General features: G+C 44.8%; 1 protein-coding gene across 1 annotated transcript in view; it reads left to right on the top strand.

The window, feature by feature from the left end:
* The first annotated feature begins 3,483 nt into the window (after window positions 1–3,483).
* LOC147896988 (P-loop containing nucleoside triphosphate hydrolases superfamily protein) overlaps window positions 3,484–14,707 on the top strand; it is a 129,814-nt gene continuing 118,590 nt past the window's right edge. Inside the window, exons 1-2 of the mRNA XM_087381387.1 lie at window positions 3,484–4,912; window positions 5,158–5,317. Coding sequence (XP_087237513.1) covers window positions 3,965–4,912; window positions 5,158–5,317 — 1,108 coding nt within the window. The 5' untranslated portion in view covers window positions 3,484–3,964. The remainder of the gene's footprint in view (window positions 4,913–5,157; window positions 5,318–14,707) is intronic.

Raw genomic sequence — 14,707 nt, 5'->3', positions numbered from 1 at the left:
CTCTCACTATCCTGTTTCTTGCTCTCACTATTGCTCTCTTCCCTTCTCACACCCAGTGCATCGGTAGAACGAACGTGTTAGTAAGGTCATCCCAAATTATTGTTGAGTTAATGGCAAAAAACCCATTTAGATCCTTCCTAATTGTAGTTTGTTGAGCAACTCTGTAGATGACTTTGACCATTTGACATCAAATATAAATACTTAAAATTTTCTAAAATTCACTTGCAAAATGTCTTGTATGGTTCCAACATAATCCATTTTGCCAGTGATGAGATTTGCATCCCTCACACTAGGTCTACTGTCTTGCAAAAATAGGCCATGACTCCTCAATTAAATGTGTTGCGCTTTACATCAATTTCCTCTCCTCGTTATCCATACGACCACATTCTGTTGGATGATGGTGTTGCAGAGATAATGGATTCTCCTTAGCATATATATAAGGTTATAAACAACTGTAATAAAATCAATAGGATTATATATTTTTAGATCATAAACTCATGCAAATTCCTCTTCCCTATCTGTCACAATCTCCCCTCTTTGACTAGCATCTTTCAGAGCATAAAAAGTACATTTAGCAAGTCTTTTTTATAACTATGGGGGATACTTCCTACTGCTATTGGTACTGCACCACGCTCTTCTATCCTTCTCTCATTTAGCTCTTTCTTCTTCATATTCTTTGATCCATTTCTCCATAGTTGTAAAGATGAAAGGTGTTCACTTTGAGTTGCAAGGAGACACTCATTTTCTTTAGCTTTCCCTTCCCTCATCCGATCTCTCCAACAACCCATGGGTCATCGCTATTATCCCAAAGTCGAGGCATGAGCTATATAAGAAACTCCGTAATGTAAAACATATTCTCTTATGTGACACAGCCTTCTCCCATGCTTCCCTTCGGTCTAGCTTTTTGTCTCACTTACCCTTTCAACACCTTCATAAACTGTTCCAAGAAAAACATCCATCGGCTATGCATATGCCACTTCATCTACTAAGTGCACAAGTAGATGGAATTGGATGTCCATGATACTTGTTTGAAATTCCTTCTCAAGCAAACATATGGCTTTAATGGTGAGAATCCTCATTTCCAAAATGGACGATTTCTTGATCTCTTTTGATGATATCCACATGCACTTATTGATTTGTAAGTGATGGAACTAACTTTTGCAATGAGAAAGGAGATTAAACAAGCATTAGCAAACCCTCTAACTTACCTTACACATACACCGAGTTTGCTGATGGCATCCAAGGCATCTTTAGTAATACATTCCTACAAACAAATTAGAAGTACACACGAAAGTAACAATCACGTGTCAGCAAAATTGAAACAAGAGTTCAAAAGCAATTTGAAATTAAGTGGAAACAATGTTATCAGTATCATTTTGTGCTAATCTAGCGACTTTAGACCACTTCGTTTTCCATTTGAAGTAAAGGCACCCTTTAAGTTATGCATGTACCCAGTTGGGATTTTCATACCCACGATAACACTCTTCACCTAGGTCATGTTTGCTTTTGTCAACATCCATGGTGCTTTTGGTAAAATCACCTTGCCTACATGGTTCTATTTTGACCAAAAGGCTCTTTGGTTTTCACACTTTCAAGTCCTCATGTGCTTTTGGGCTATCTCTAACCCTAATAATATGCTTCCATATACTTTTGGTCACATTTTTGAGTATATGCATTGGGTCCTATAGCTATGTTGCCTCCAATCAAGAAGAGCGTAAAATATGGAAAGATGTTGCATGCCAAGTGGAGGTGTTTATACTTCTACATCATGCCAACGTCACTCCCAATTGTGGGGTCTCACGATTGGAGGAATAGGAGCTAGTTTTTCCTCCCCAAAAGATGGATCCACTCAATAGGGATGGTCCATAGGAATAAACTGCCTGTGCCTCTCATATACTATCTTCAAAAATGTATTATGAGTACCCACTGCACTATTTGCACAAGTGGAAAACTACCCGTGACTAAATTGCCCGCCAACAAGTGGCATGTCTGATAAAAGACCATATGACATCTTTGTGCACCTCTGACAATTTTGCACAACAATTTGCATAGTTTGCTCTCGCGATACACAACCCTAGTCAACCCATGATCTAGAGAGATTGCAAACGAATTGATTTTCTCCTCCACCTCCACCATCATTTGGCGTTGTGAACCCTTGGTATTCCAAGAAAAGCGAAGCACACCCATTGCTTCCTGATATTGGCCCATTAACGCTACTTGCATGACCTGCAGGTCATTGTTTCAGCCTTCAAACTTGCTAACTCGGCTTCTATCTGTTGCTGGAGGTCATGTATGAGCTCATTTCCAACTCATCATAAAAATCACATGTGGCCCTAACCTAGTTGTGCTCTTGTCTTTGATGGAGCAACACTTGGGGTGGAACGCAATGTGTCACAATATGTTGTAGTGTTTGAGCAACGTCCAAGCCCGGATGTCACGATCAGAGGAATAAGAGCTAGTTCTGCCTCCCCAAAAGATGGATCCACTTGATAGGGATGGTCCATAGGAATAAAAAGGCTATGCTTCTCATATACCATGTTCAAAAGATTTTATGAGTACCCATTGCACAAACTATCTCCACAAGTGGAAAAAGACCCGTGACTAAATTTCCCACCCGCCAATAAGTGGCACGTCTGACAAAATACCATATGACATCTATGCGCACCTCTGATACCTTCGCATGCTGTTCTTGGGATCCACATTCTGCCCCCATTTGCCTGTGACAATCTGCACAGTTTGCTCGTGATGCATAGCCCTAGTCTGGCCATGATGCACAGTCTACCCCCATTTGTGTGCATTGCAACATTCATTGCTCATCCTACGACCTTTGCTCGTGTGATGCCTGTGCCTTGCCTTTGCATGCTTGTGGCTACCCGCTGTTCGTCCACACCATCTTTGAGTCGTTTGGCAACTCACATTGCTGCCACCCAATAAAACCGCACCATCGGCACTCAGTTTAAAACTTCCCACAAAATGTTGGTTAATCCCCTCCCGCTAGTTCTTGATGGGCCTAGGTTGCCCTTTTCAGATTGGGAAGCCGTTGGGAAAGGCCTACCGCCCATTCACGTGGTGTCTGGTTTGTAGTTTTGGGGTCTCTGTGTGTTGCCGCAGAAAGAGGCCAAGACACACTTGGTCGTGGAAATGGACCAAATGAGAGATTGGTTCAAATGCGTGTCCCCCCTCCGCCGCCTTTTGCGGCTTCCTTGGAGCAACTCGATTTAGAACCTCACCGCAAAATGATGGTAAATGCCCCTTCTACTGGCTTTAGACGGCGGCCCAGAAAAGGCAAGGTTGCCCTTTTCCAATGGGGAAGCCACCGAGAAAGGCCTACGGTGTGGCAAGGTAGACATCTAGTACTCTCTCATTTGATCCATTTCAATTTTCCACCGGTTCGAACCGGGCTTCCTTGGAGCCCTTTCCCTCCAACCTTAAGTCACTTCCAAAGTAGACTAGGCAAGCCTGGAATGATTTTTGGCGCGAAGCTTTCGAGTTTTTGGCTATGGCGGACTCCTCGCGATGCAAATCAGCCAACTTTCCTATTCGCTTCAAGCTCATTTTGTTTGCTCATTCCCTTTAGTTATTTGATCAGTGTCGCGATCGTGAAACGTTCATCCAGCGAAAAGGATAAGCTTCAGAACCACGGTTTTTCTCTTTTCTTTTTGGTTAATGGAAGTCGTCCAACGGAAGTTCTGTCGGCGAGGACAGAGGAGATCCATTCGTTTCTTCGTACGGTTTCAAGCTTCGGGGGGAAAATTTTGGTAATTGTGCTGGTTCGACGGTAATTGGTCGGAGACGATAGCTTGGAGCCAATTGCTTGCAGCTGAGGAGATTTTAGCGATCCTGAGGTCACTTTCTTTGCTGAATCCAGCGAAGACTTCATGCAGAGCGAGAGTCGGGAGAAAAAGACGCTGGCAGAGCAATTCTAGCTCTTACACTTACTTGAATCAAATAATGTTTTCCCTGTATGGCAGCCGTCTCCTCTCCCAATGCGACCGGCGGAGCCGAGCTTGAACGAGATGGTTCCTCTAGGGCTATGTCGAGCTGCAAAATTCTTTATGCTTTCCTAGGGAAGAGATGTGTAGCAGACAATGTCGAGACGCAGACTGCTCAACTGGTCGAAACAGAATTGCCTGTGAATTCTGACTCTGGTCTCTCGGTTTCTCGGACGAAGATCGCCTCCTCAGCCCGCGTGCTTGTTCGTCAAAGCAGGCGTTCCGGAAAGGCTGTAAAATCATGTGCGAACCTGAGCGTTTTTAATGTGCTAGCCAAAGCATCCTGTGATGCGGAAATTCCTTCACCAGAGTGCGCGAGCTCTCGTGTTGACCAGCAAAAGTCCAAGAGGACAACGCAACCGATGTCCGGGGTCAAGGAGATCATCGACAGAATTGGAGACGAAACTGTGACGGTGAGAAGCGCAGCAGTAGAACAAAAAGATGAAGATTTTCTGAAGGCAATTATTCAGGCGTCAGCTAGCACTACACAGGTAGAACCCACGAAGGAGCAGCGTGAAGACACAGGCCTTGTCGATGAACCGGTCAGAACAGTAAGTTTTGCGAGCACTAGCGAAAATAAGATTAAGGCGCAGCAAAGTTTGGTCTTAGCTATACATTCCGCAGAACATAGGCCTGCTGAGCTAGGCACTGCAGAGGATCATGCAAGCTTGAGCAAGTCACGAAATTTACTTGTCGTGGTCGGAGAAAATTCCATGGGAGAAGCAAAAGTTTCCACGTCGCCTGAGGAATTGAACAAGGGAGAATCGATTGAGGACATCAATTATAAGGATCCCTCTCAGTGTCTCAATGAGACTACCGGGGTATCACAAGAGACCATGGTCACCGAAAAGATATGCAATGCAGAGAAAATCCAGCCCAGGAGAGGCAGAACTAAATCGGGCATCATCAGCTTTGTGAAGGTCTGGTTCTTCTCTATGCACTCCTAGACAGAGAGTTGCGTTAACTTCTGATATTGCATCGAGCAAAAGGGTTCTATGCACTGTATGGATATTTAAATTATAAGTTTCTCTGCTAGGGTAATTTGTACTATATCTGTTGCTTGCGTCTGTTGCACAGAGGTCGAGTCTTCCTTTGAGTTTGTATCATGAAATGGCTTTGTAAGCTCTGCAGTCTCTTTCAAGATAGTGATTGTATTATTTCACAGCTGGAGGAGAAGAAGCAAGGAGTCGTGGAGGATAAGCTACAGGTAGCCAGTCCTGGTAGCGGAACGAAGCAAGCAAAGACAGAGATCAAAGTACGCAAAAGCTCAAGAACTAAAAAACTCTTTGCAGAATCTGAAGAAGAGAGCACTGTGCCTCAGAAAGGTAAATCTTTTCTCATGGTGGGGCTTGCTGTGTTGCATAAAGTCTCGTGCTGGTGTTGCTGGACTCAGAGTGGTCACCCTTTTCTGCTGTGCTTGTGTTCTGGTATCTGAGTCATGCAATGGTGTTGATATTTAGTACATAGGTGCCTTTGGAACAGGAAGGTTCGTGCAAAATGCATCTGATAGGTTAACTTCGTATTGTTTTGTTTGTTCAAAAATAGGGTTTATGATGCCATCTGCACAGATTGAAGTTTGAGTTGTTCTTCCTCCCTATCCGAATTGTCCTTGTCCTTTCCTTAACTCTGTTGACCTGTGTTGTACGCTGCTTCTCTAAAGGTTTTTGGAAACCATATGCGGATAGCAAACCTGCCCAATTAGCTAGGGCATTTGAACTTTTTGGAACTCACATACGGATAACAGATAAATCACCACTGTTGCCATGCCCTTCTCATCAATGCCCTGACTTCTGTTCCTGGGAGAAGAGATTGAACATTATTCCAGACAAGGCACAATTGTTATGGCAGAAAATGACAATGCTAGGACAGGGTTCAAGCACAGTTAAGGCTTGTTGGAAAAGACCGGTATGTGAGTCATGAGGCAATCGCAAGGACATAAACAGTCACTTGACAAAGGTGTTAATAAATACATCTCACTTGTTTCAAATTTAAAGCAAGGACAAAGGGTTTCCATGCAACGGGAAGGATAGCACAGAGTACAAACATGCTAGGGATGCTTGGAAACCTGCATTAGCTCAGGAAAATACATACCAGATACTGTCAGATAAAGAAGAGGAGATTCATTAAACAAAATCAGACGTAGTATGAGCAGTTCAAGAGAGACCAAATATACTTCAGAATGGGAAAGCAAGCTGGGAAGACATGGTAGCTTTTATTAAGGGCTTTGTCAGAGAAACAGGGTAGAAGGCAAGGAAAACAAGCACTCTTCATTCAGGCCAAAGTTGAGATTGGCCCACAGGAAGGCTTGTGGTGAACAGGAAAAGTCTACCTCAGTAGGGACAGCATACGGAGCTGACATTAACACATTGTTTTGGCTGTACATCTGAGTGTTCTCTTTACACTTCTGCAGTGTACTTTCTTTACATATATGCACATGGAGTGAGTAAGTGAGCATCACATGACGAGAAAGCGTTGGAGTGCAAGTACGTGGAGGGGACCATGTTGAAAGCAAGGCATACGGAGAGGGGCGAGACTCCAGATGCTGGTTGACACCACCGTTGAGCCGACGCCCTGTATGGTTATGGCAGCTCTTGTTCGAGCACCCGCCGGTTCATGGAGTTTTAGCGTGGTGAGCCCGAGGCCTTCGGGGTCGGAGGCAAGTCCTGCATGCCTGGGTTCGTCAGTGCCCTGGTATCTTCTCTGCTCTCTGAGGTGTACTGATTGCTAGAGGGTCCACACTTGAGGTGGCACCGAATAAATAAGGTGGGGGGAAAGAGTTCTCCATGAGATGTCTGGTGGGTGCAAGCCCAAACACAGCAAAGTCGGCTCTCAAAACAAAACAAAACAAAAAGTTGGTTCTTGGACTGACATCATGTGATCTCAATCTATGTCTTTCCGCTGTGTGGGAGTTGGCTTGTAAGAATCTTAGTGATTTAATATCCAAGAAAATCTGTATTGCTTTATGGAAAAGATGAGCTGGGGGAGAATGAATCTTGTCTGATGCTGAAAATACTGCTGTTGAGGTACTGTTGCAGAACTTCAAAGTAGCGTTAGAATAATCAAGATCATGCTGTTGAATGAGGAACTCAGTGATAAGTGGTGTGTCTCTCGCCATTGGTGGTCTAGAATGTGCTCAAGTGACGGGAATGAGTAAAACATAGTTATGTTTGACTTTTGGAACATAATCGCCTAGAGCGGGAACATCTTCATCACCTGGAACATATACCTTCAACCATAAATTGTAAAATGAAGGGTGAATTCCACTCCAAGGTGGTGGCAAATCCAGCGTATAACTTAGTGTTGACCGTTTCTATATGATTTGGAATGGGTCCACAGTGGTCACAGTTAAGGAAACGTAGCAATGTGGAGCTGCAAATAATAGAACCGTGCCACGGTTATTGAAGTTAAGATGACATCTGCTTGTGTTCATACCGCTCTTGGGGTTGCTCATCTCATCCCTATCCCTGACTTGTTGTAGCATGTTGTGCATTTGAACAATTTGTTCAGTTAAGGGCACACCATGTTGAAGTATAAAATTTGTGGGTACTATTGGAGTGTGTGTATAGGCTGCTTAAAACACAGTCATGCTAATAGCACTATGGAAAGACGAGTTGTATCTGAACTCTATGAGTGGTAAATACTCTTTCCAAGAAGATAATCGAATGAAGTGACGTAAATTTTGGTCCAAGACTTGATTGACTCTTTAAGTCTGACCATCTCATTTTGGATGAGAAGTTGAGCTGAAGCGTAATGTTGTGCCCAAAGATGTAAGAGAAATCTAGTGAGCTTTGGTATCTTTGTCTGAGATGATGTTTTTTGGCAAACCATGGAGTCAAAGAATGTGTTGTATCAATAACCGTGCAATGTCCAGAGCTTGAGCATTCTTCTTGCAAGGGATGAAATGTGCCATTTCAAACAACCAATTAACGATTAACATGATACGTGTTACTTTTATAGGAACGAGGTAAGGTTGTAATGAAATCCATGGAGATGCTTTCCCATCTTTCAGTTTGAAAGCGGTTGAAGAAGTCCTGGTGATAATAGTGTGCATACTATCATTTGTTAGCAAGACAAGCATGATATTACCACCTTTATGGCATCACTTTCCATGTGAGGCTAGTAATAATTTGCTCTAAGTAACTTGTATGTTTTGTTGATACGTCACAGACCGTGACATCCCCTCCCACTCAAAAGAAGACCCTGGTGGAGATAATGAACCGATGTAGAAAATATCATGGTAGATGCTGAAAATACTGCTGTAATAGATCAGGGTACTGCTGTAAGTCTTCATTGGACTGCCAAGTAGCGTCGGAGTCGTCCAGATCTCGCCAAAGAACAAGGAATTCCGTGATAAGTCGATGTCGAGTCTCTCGCTGTCGATGGTCCAGAATACGCTCAGGAATAAGGAGAACATAATCGTCTTCGATTTCTGGGACATAATCACCTGCAGGAGGAACTGCTTCATCGCCTGGAATGTACGTCTTTAGCCAAGAAATATGAAATGTTGGATGGATTTTACCCCATGATGGTGGTAATTCCAATTTATAACTTAAAGGTGAATTTTTCTTCACGATCCAGAAAGGTCCATAGTATCTTGGTCACAACTTAGGAAACACAGACTTAACCGTCTTATAGCGATGTGGGGCTACAAATAATAGCACCATGTCATCAGTGTTAAATTCCAGGTGACGTCTATGTTTGTTGGCAGACCGTTGATACCGCTCTTGCGCTTTTCGCATATGATCCCTGACTTGCAGTAGAATGTCTTGCATTTCTTGAACCAGTTGATCAGCTAGGGCCACTCGATGTTGAAGTACAAAATTTGTTGGTACAATCGGAGTGTGTCCATAAGCTGCTTGGAATGGAGTCATGCTGATGGCACTATGGAAAGAGTTATTATAAGCAAACTCGAGGAGTGGTAGATACTCTTCCTAGGCTGCTAGGCGTGATTGAACATAATGTCGAAGCATTTCTTCCAGAACTTGGTTGACTCTTTCAGTCTGTCCATCTGATTCTGGGTGGTAAGCTGAACTGAACAGTAGAGTAGTACCCAAAGATTCGAACAGTGAAATCCAAAAGTGACTGGTAAACTTAGGATCTCTGTCGGATATGATATTCTTGGGTAATCCATGGTGTCGGAAGATGTGTTGTATAAAGAGTTTGGCTATGTCCGGTGCCTGTGCACTGCTTTTGCAAGCAACAAAGTGTGCCATTTTGGACAATCGATCAACAATTACCATAATCTGAGTGTTACCTCTGGAGGATCGTGGTAGTGTTGTAATGAAATCCATGGAAATACTTTCCCACCTTTCAATTGGAACTGGAAGAGGCTGAAGAAGTCCTGTTGGAAGTCGTCGACTTGCTTTCATTTGTTGACATGAAAGACAAGATGTAACCATGTTGATGACATCTCTTTTCATCTGAGGCCAGTAGTATGTTGCACTGAGTAACCGATAAGTCTTATTGATGCCTGGATGGGCAGCATAAGGAACTACATGATGCTCTTTTAACAAAAGACGTCGAACATCCTTGTCATGTGGTATACAGACGCGATCTTGATAATACAGAAGGTCGTCCGTATAAGAATAGGATGAGAAAATCTTCTGTTCGGAAGTCGAAGGTTGATCTTTGGAAAGAACTTGTACTGCGGTGCCGAAGTCTTTATCATTGAAATACTTTCCTTTGAATGAGTTCGGAACATCCACAGATAATGTAGAGATTACCATGGCTGATGCTAGAGGTAACCTGCTGAGAGCGTCTGCAACTACATTGCGTAGTCTTGGTATGTACTCAATGGTCATGTGAAAGTTGGCCAAAAACTCAACCCAGCGTGCTTGTCGAGCGTTCATGACTGGCTGAGTAAAAATATACTTGAGAGAGTGGTGGTCTGTTTTGACCACAGAGTCGGCACCCATGAGATAATGTTTCCAAGAGCGATAAGCATGTACAACAGCAAGAAACTCCTTATCATAGACCGGATATCGGGTTTGGATATCAGAATGTTTATGGCTGTCAAAAGCAATAACTCTGCCTTCTTGCATCAAGACTGCTCCTGTAGCGATGTCGGAAGCGTCGGTCATGACCTCAAAGGGGAGATTTGGGTCAGCAATAGCCATAACTGGTGTGGTAGTGAGTGCTTGCTTGAGTTGTTGGAAACTATACTCTGTTTCGGGAAGCCACTGAAAAATTGCTGTGCTTTTCAATAATTCGGACATAGGAGCTGCGATTTCGGAAAACTGATAGACCTTTGTATGGTAAAAGTTTGCCAATCCGAGAAAAGAGCGGACATCATGAACATTCTTAGGAGTAGGCCAGTTTCGGATTACCTCGACCTTCTTGGGATCCACAGAGATACCTTGAGCTGAAATAACATGTCCCAAATATTCGAGTTGGGTCTTGAAGAACTCACTCTTCTCAATGTTGATGTAGAGAGAATTTGCACGGAGAACTTCAAAAACTTGGTGAAGATGTTGTTTGTGCTCATGTAGGGTTTTGCTGAAAACGAGGATGTCATCGAGGTAAACGATGACGAACTTATCGAGGAAAGGCCTGAAGATGTCGTTCATTAATGTCATGAATGTGGCCGGGGCATTGTTTAACCCAAAAGGCATGACCAAACATTCATAGTGTCCATACTTTGTTCGAAAAGCTGTCTTGTATTCATCGCCTTCTCGTATACGAATTTGATGATAACTTGAACGAAGATCAATCTTGGAGAAGTGTGTTGCATGTAGAAGTTGATCGAAAAGGTCATCAATGCGAGGCAATGGATACTTGTTTTTGATAGTGAGCTTGTTGAGGGCTCGGTAGTCGATGCAGAGGCGCATAGACTTGTTCTTTTTTTCCACAAGTAGTACAGGAGATCCGAAAGGGTTGCGACTGGGCCGAATGTGACCTTTGTCGAGTAGCTCGGTGACCTGTCTTTGGATTTCTTCATTTTGAGTGTGAGAAACCCGATAAGGAGGTTTCGACGGTGGATTACTGCCGGGAATAAGTTCGATTGGGTGATCCACTGGTCGTCGAGGTGGTAACTGCTTTGGCAATTCCTGTGGAAAAAGGTCCAGGTAGGGCTGGAAAAAAGGTTGGTTGAGGTATTCAGGAGGATCCTTTGTTGGTGTCTCCTCGACTGCCGTAACCAACAGAAGTGAAGTCTTTGCTTGGCGTTTACGAACCCACTTCTTTACTTGTAGGGCAGAGGCAACTGGTGTTGAAGGAGAATCCCTAGAACCAGTTAGCTCAATAAGTTTTCCCTGGTGGACAAACTGGATAGTATGGCTACGAAAACTGATTGATGGATCATAGTCGTAGAGCCATTGTTGTCCGAGTATGACATCGTACCGAGAAAGAGGCATAATGTCGAAGTTCAACTTGTCCGTATAATGTTGGATGTGAAAAGATAAGTTTTTAATCCTGGTGTTGTACAAGAAAGTTGTTCCATTTGCGAGTTCAATCTGATAGTCCATTAGACTAGGACTAGTGGTCAACCGAAGTTTATCGACCACAGAACTGGCTAGGAAATTATGAGAACAGCCACTGTCGATGAGGATGGTGACCGTTGTTCCACGAATCGATCCTTGAACACAAAGTACTTGAGTGGCCAGGGAAGGTTCGGGGTTGTTGGCAAGGCTCAGGTGGATGGTATTCGCCATTCGAACAGCTTTGCCTTTCTTGTCTTGTGCTGAGGTAGCATCTTCTTTTGGGGAAGTGCTAGGTTCCATATTAGAATTTTGCTTTGGTCGCTTGGGACAATCGAACCATCTATGGTCGCCTGTACAGATGGTACAAAGTCCTTTTGAGCTGGAGTTGTTCTTCTTGTCAGTGGCCGCACCTTTATGTTGGGGCTGTCGGTAATGACTTTGTGAAGAAGAAGAAACACGATCCTTGGGGGAGTGCTTCTGTTGGAATCCAGCAAATGATTTCTGAGGCTTCTGGGGATCTTGAGACTGTCGCTGACCTTGATTACCGAAGTTTTTGCGAAACCTGGTGTTATCTTGAGGGCGAGCACCTTTGGCCATAGGAGAGTTCTGTGTGCGAGTAGCACTCTGCTTCCCTGTGTTGAGGAAATCTGTAATGCGCTCTGCGTAAGCAATAGCGCCATCTGTGGTGGTGATATTGGCTTTAAGAACATCAATGCGTAACGAGGGTTGTAGGCCTGAGATGAAAGCATGAAGGCGATCATCCTCAGTTAAACCATCAATCTCTAGCACCAATGTGGTGAACTGAGAGATATAAGAAGACAGGGAACCCGTTTGCTCCAACTGTCGAAGTTTTGATCGTGCTTAGAAGTCTGCATTGGCAGGTACAAACTGCTTACGGAGCACGTGTTCAAAACGTTCCCACGTTAACACACTTTTTCTGTCCTTTAAGCGTCTTTGCCACCATAGAAATGCTGTATCCTTCAGGAGGGAGGCTGCCAAGGCGATCTTTTTGCCTTCCGTGAGGTCAACAGTGTCAAAATACATGCGCATTTTGGCGAGCCATTGGTCAACAATTCGGCGATTACGTTGACCAGTGTAGGCTTCCGGAAGTTTGACGTCAAGTCGTTTTGTTTTGGAAGCTTGAAGTAATCGGTAGAGAGTACGCAGTTCAGTATTTTCTACCTCGGGGGGAAAGAGTCCGCATCGTCGTCGGGTTGCGTCACGTCGTCCTCTGTATGTGTTGGACTTCGAGAATCTTGGAGTTGTTGAACTTTTTGAACCAGGTCGGAGATGCTGTCCTGAAGCTGAGATATTTGAAGTTGCAATAGAGATTCACTTTGGGTGTTGCCTTCAGGGGTCTTTTTGGGACTTGATTCTTTAATCTCGGGAGAGGCTTCACGCGAGCGGTGCGACATGTCGGAAATACCTGTGAGAGAGGCGCTAACTTGCGCTCTAGTTTGTACCATCCCTGAAAGAGGATTCGGGCTGCTCCCTGAGGTTGCTCATATTGGAGGGGGCAGGCGAGGCAGGATGGAACCACCCGTGGAAATCTGGTAAGGGAGGTCCTGTCGGAGGTAACACTGGAGATTCTGAAAAAGGTGTTACTGCTCGTGATAAGATAGGGGTAGGTAGCAGAGTCCACGGATCTGAAAAAGGATAAGGAGCTGCTGTCGGAAGAGGAGGATATCCAGGAGAGGGAGTGCCTTCAGGATGTAAATACTGACTGGGAGAAGGTACACCTTGTAGAGGAGGATATCGGGGAGCTGAAGGAGGTGGAGAGTACCCTGGGGATGCCGAAGGTGAAGGGTAGAACTCTCTCCAAAAATGAACAGCAAACTCCTGAGGAATATCGTGTTCCGGATATCTTCGTGTCTCGTGGAACACAACCTGTACTGTGCTGAGGAAATAATGTAACTGAGGTGCCTCACGCAGAAGGTAGAGGATGTGATCCAAGTCACTCGGAGGGCACGTGACACAGAAGACCCAAGATGCAAAGGCCCCAAAATGGGCTGGCTGTGCAATTTGAACACGATATTGTGTAGTAGCAGGTGCCTGAGGTGTCCTTGAATGGCCGGGTGAATTACCAGGGGTTTCCATGCTTTAATGTGGATTCTTTCATTTGCTGTAATTTGTTAAAAAGAATCCTGAAAAAGCAGATTGGAAAGACTCCACCTGGCAATACTTTAATCTGCCAAGTGATTGCGTAGAAGAAGGCTGCAAATCGTTGTCCGGAGGTCCATGTTGCAGTGTTTTGCGAGGAGTGCTCGAGGCTGGTCTGGTCCGGGCTGTCAACGGGCTGTCTTCATTGCGAGAAATGTGGCAACTGGTGCTGAATTGGCAGGGTATAAATGGTGAAACAAGGAGAGGGCAGCAGACTGTCAAGAAAGCTGGTATGCAGGGCTGCAAATAAGGAGTGGACTGTCAGCGATCATCGCGAGGCAAGGGCTGGCTGGCAGCGTAAATGACGAAAGAGGGCCGGGCAGCGTGGGCTGAATGATCTGTACTGTCCGTACAGTGTGTACGGGCCAGGCTGTACGGCCTGTACGGCCTGTACGGACTGCCTGCGCAGGCAGCAAAAATCGTACGAAATGTACGGCAGGGGAGTATTGCGCAGCGTACGGCTGGCTGTGAAGAGGCGCGAAATGGCGCAAGAGGGTACGGCCGTACGGCTGACGTAGGCTTTGCGCAGGCTGCTGTCCAGGAATTCGTACGTTGTGGTTTTTTTTTTTTGGGCTGAATGTTGCGACGATTCGTTGGGCTGCCTAAAAGGTTATTTGCCCCAAATTAATTTGGGGGTTTAGTTAACCCTAGGGTAGTTAGGGTAAACCTAGGGGTAGGGGATGGGTTTAATTTTTGTCCCTTTTTACCCCTCTAGGTACCCTTTTTGTAGGTACTTGGGCCTAGGAGGTGTGCCTATTCGAAGGGGTGTGACCCTTGGAATAGGTGCACCTGTTCATGAGGGGATATGTCCCTATTGTTAAAAGGGGTGCGACCCTGCATGAATAGGTATGTCCCTTTGCCCACGATGGGGTATGTCCCATGAGTGAGGAGTCGAGACTCGTCACCAAAAGGTGTGTCCCATGGTGGAAAAGGCGCGTCCCTTGGTTTTGGGACAGCCCAAGCACCTTAAAGGACACGATTTTGGTCGTGTCCATTCACATCAACTTGTGATGTGAGGGAGATGGAGAGGCCAGGATGACTTTAGGCGTTTAAAAATTTTACGTTCATCCTCTCCATCTCTTCCATGCACTATGTGCACGGATATCCTTCTAGCGGCAAAAATGTATCAGATCAGCG

Source organism: Dipteris shenzhenensis, chromosome 11, assembly GCF_047967505.1.
Source record: "Dipteris shenzhenensis isolate YYH24624 ecotype China chromosome 11, Dip_SZ_1.0, whole genome shotgun sequence".
Lineage (NCBI taxonomy): Eukaryota > Viridiplantae > Streptophyta > Polypodiopsida > Gleicheniales > Dipteridaceae > Dipteris > Dipteris shenzhenensis.
The sequence above is the reverse complement of the archived record's forward strand: the minus strand, read 5'-3'. Positions and strand labels throughout refer to the sequence as shown.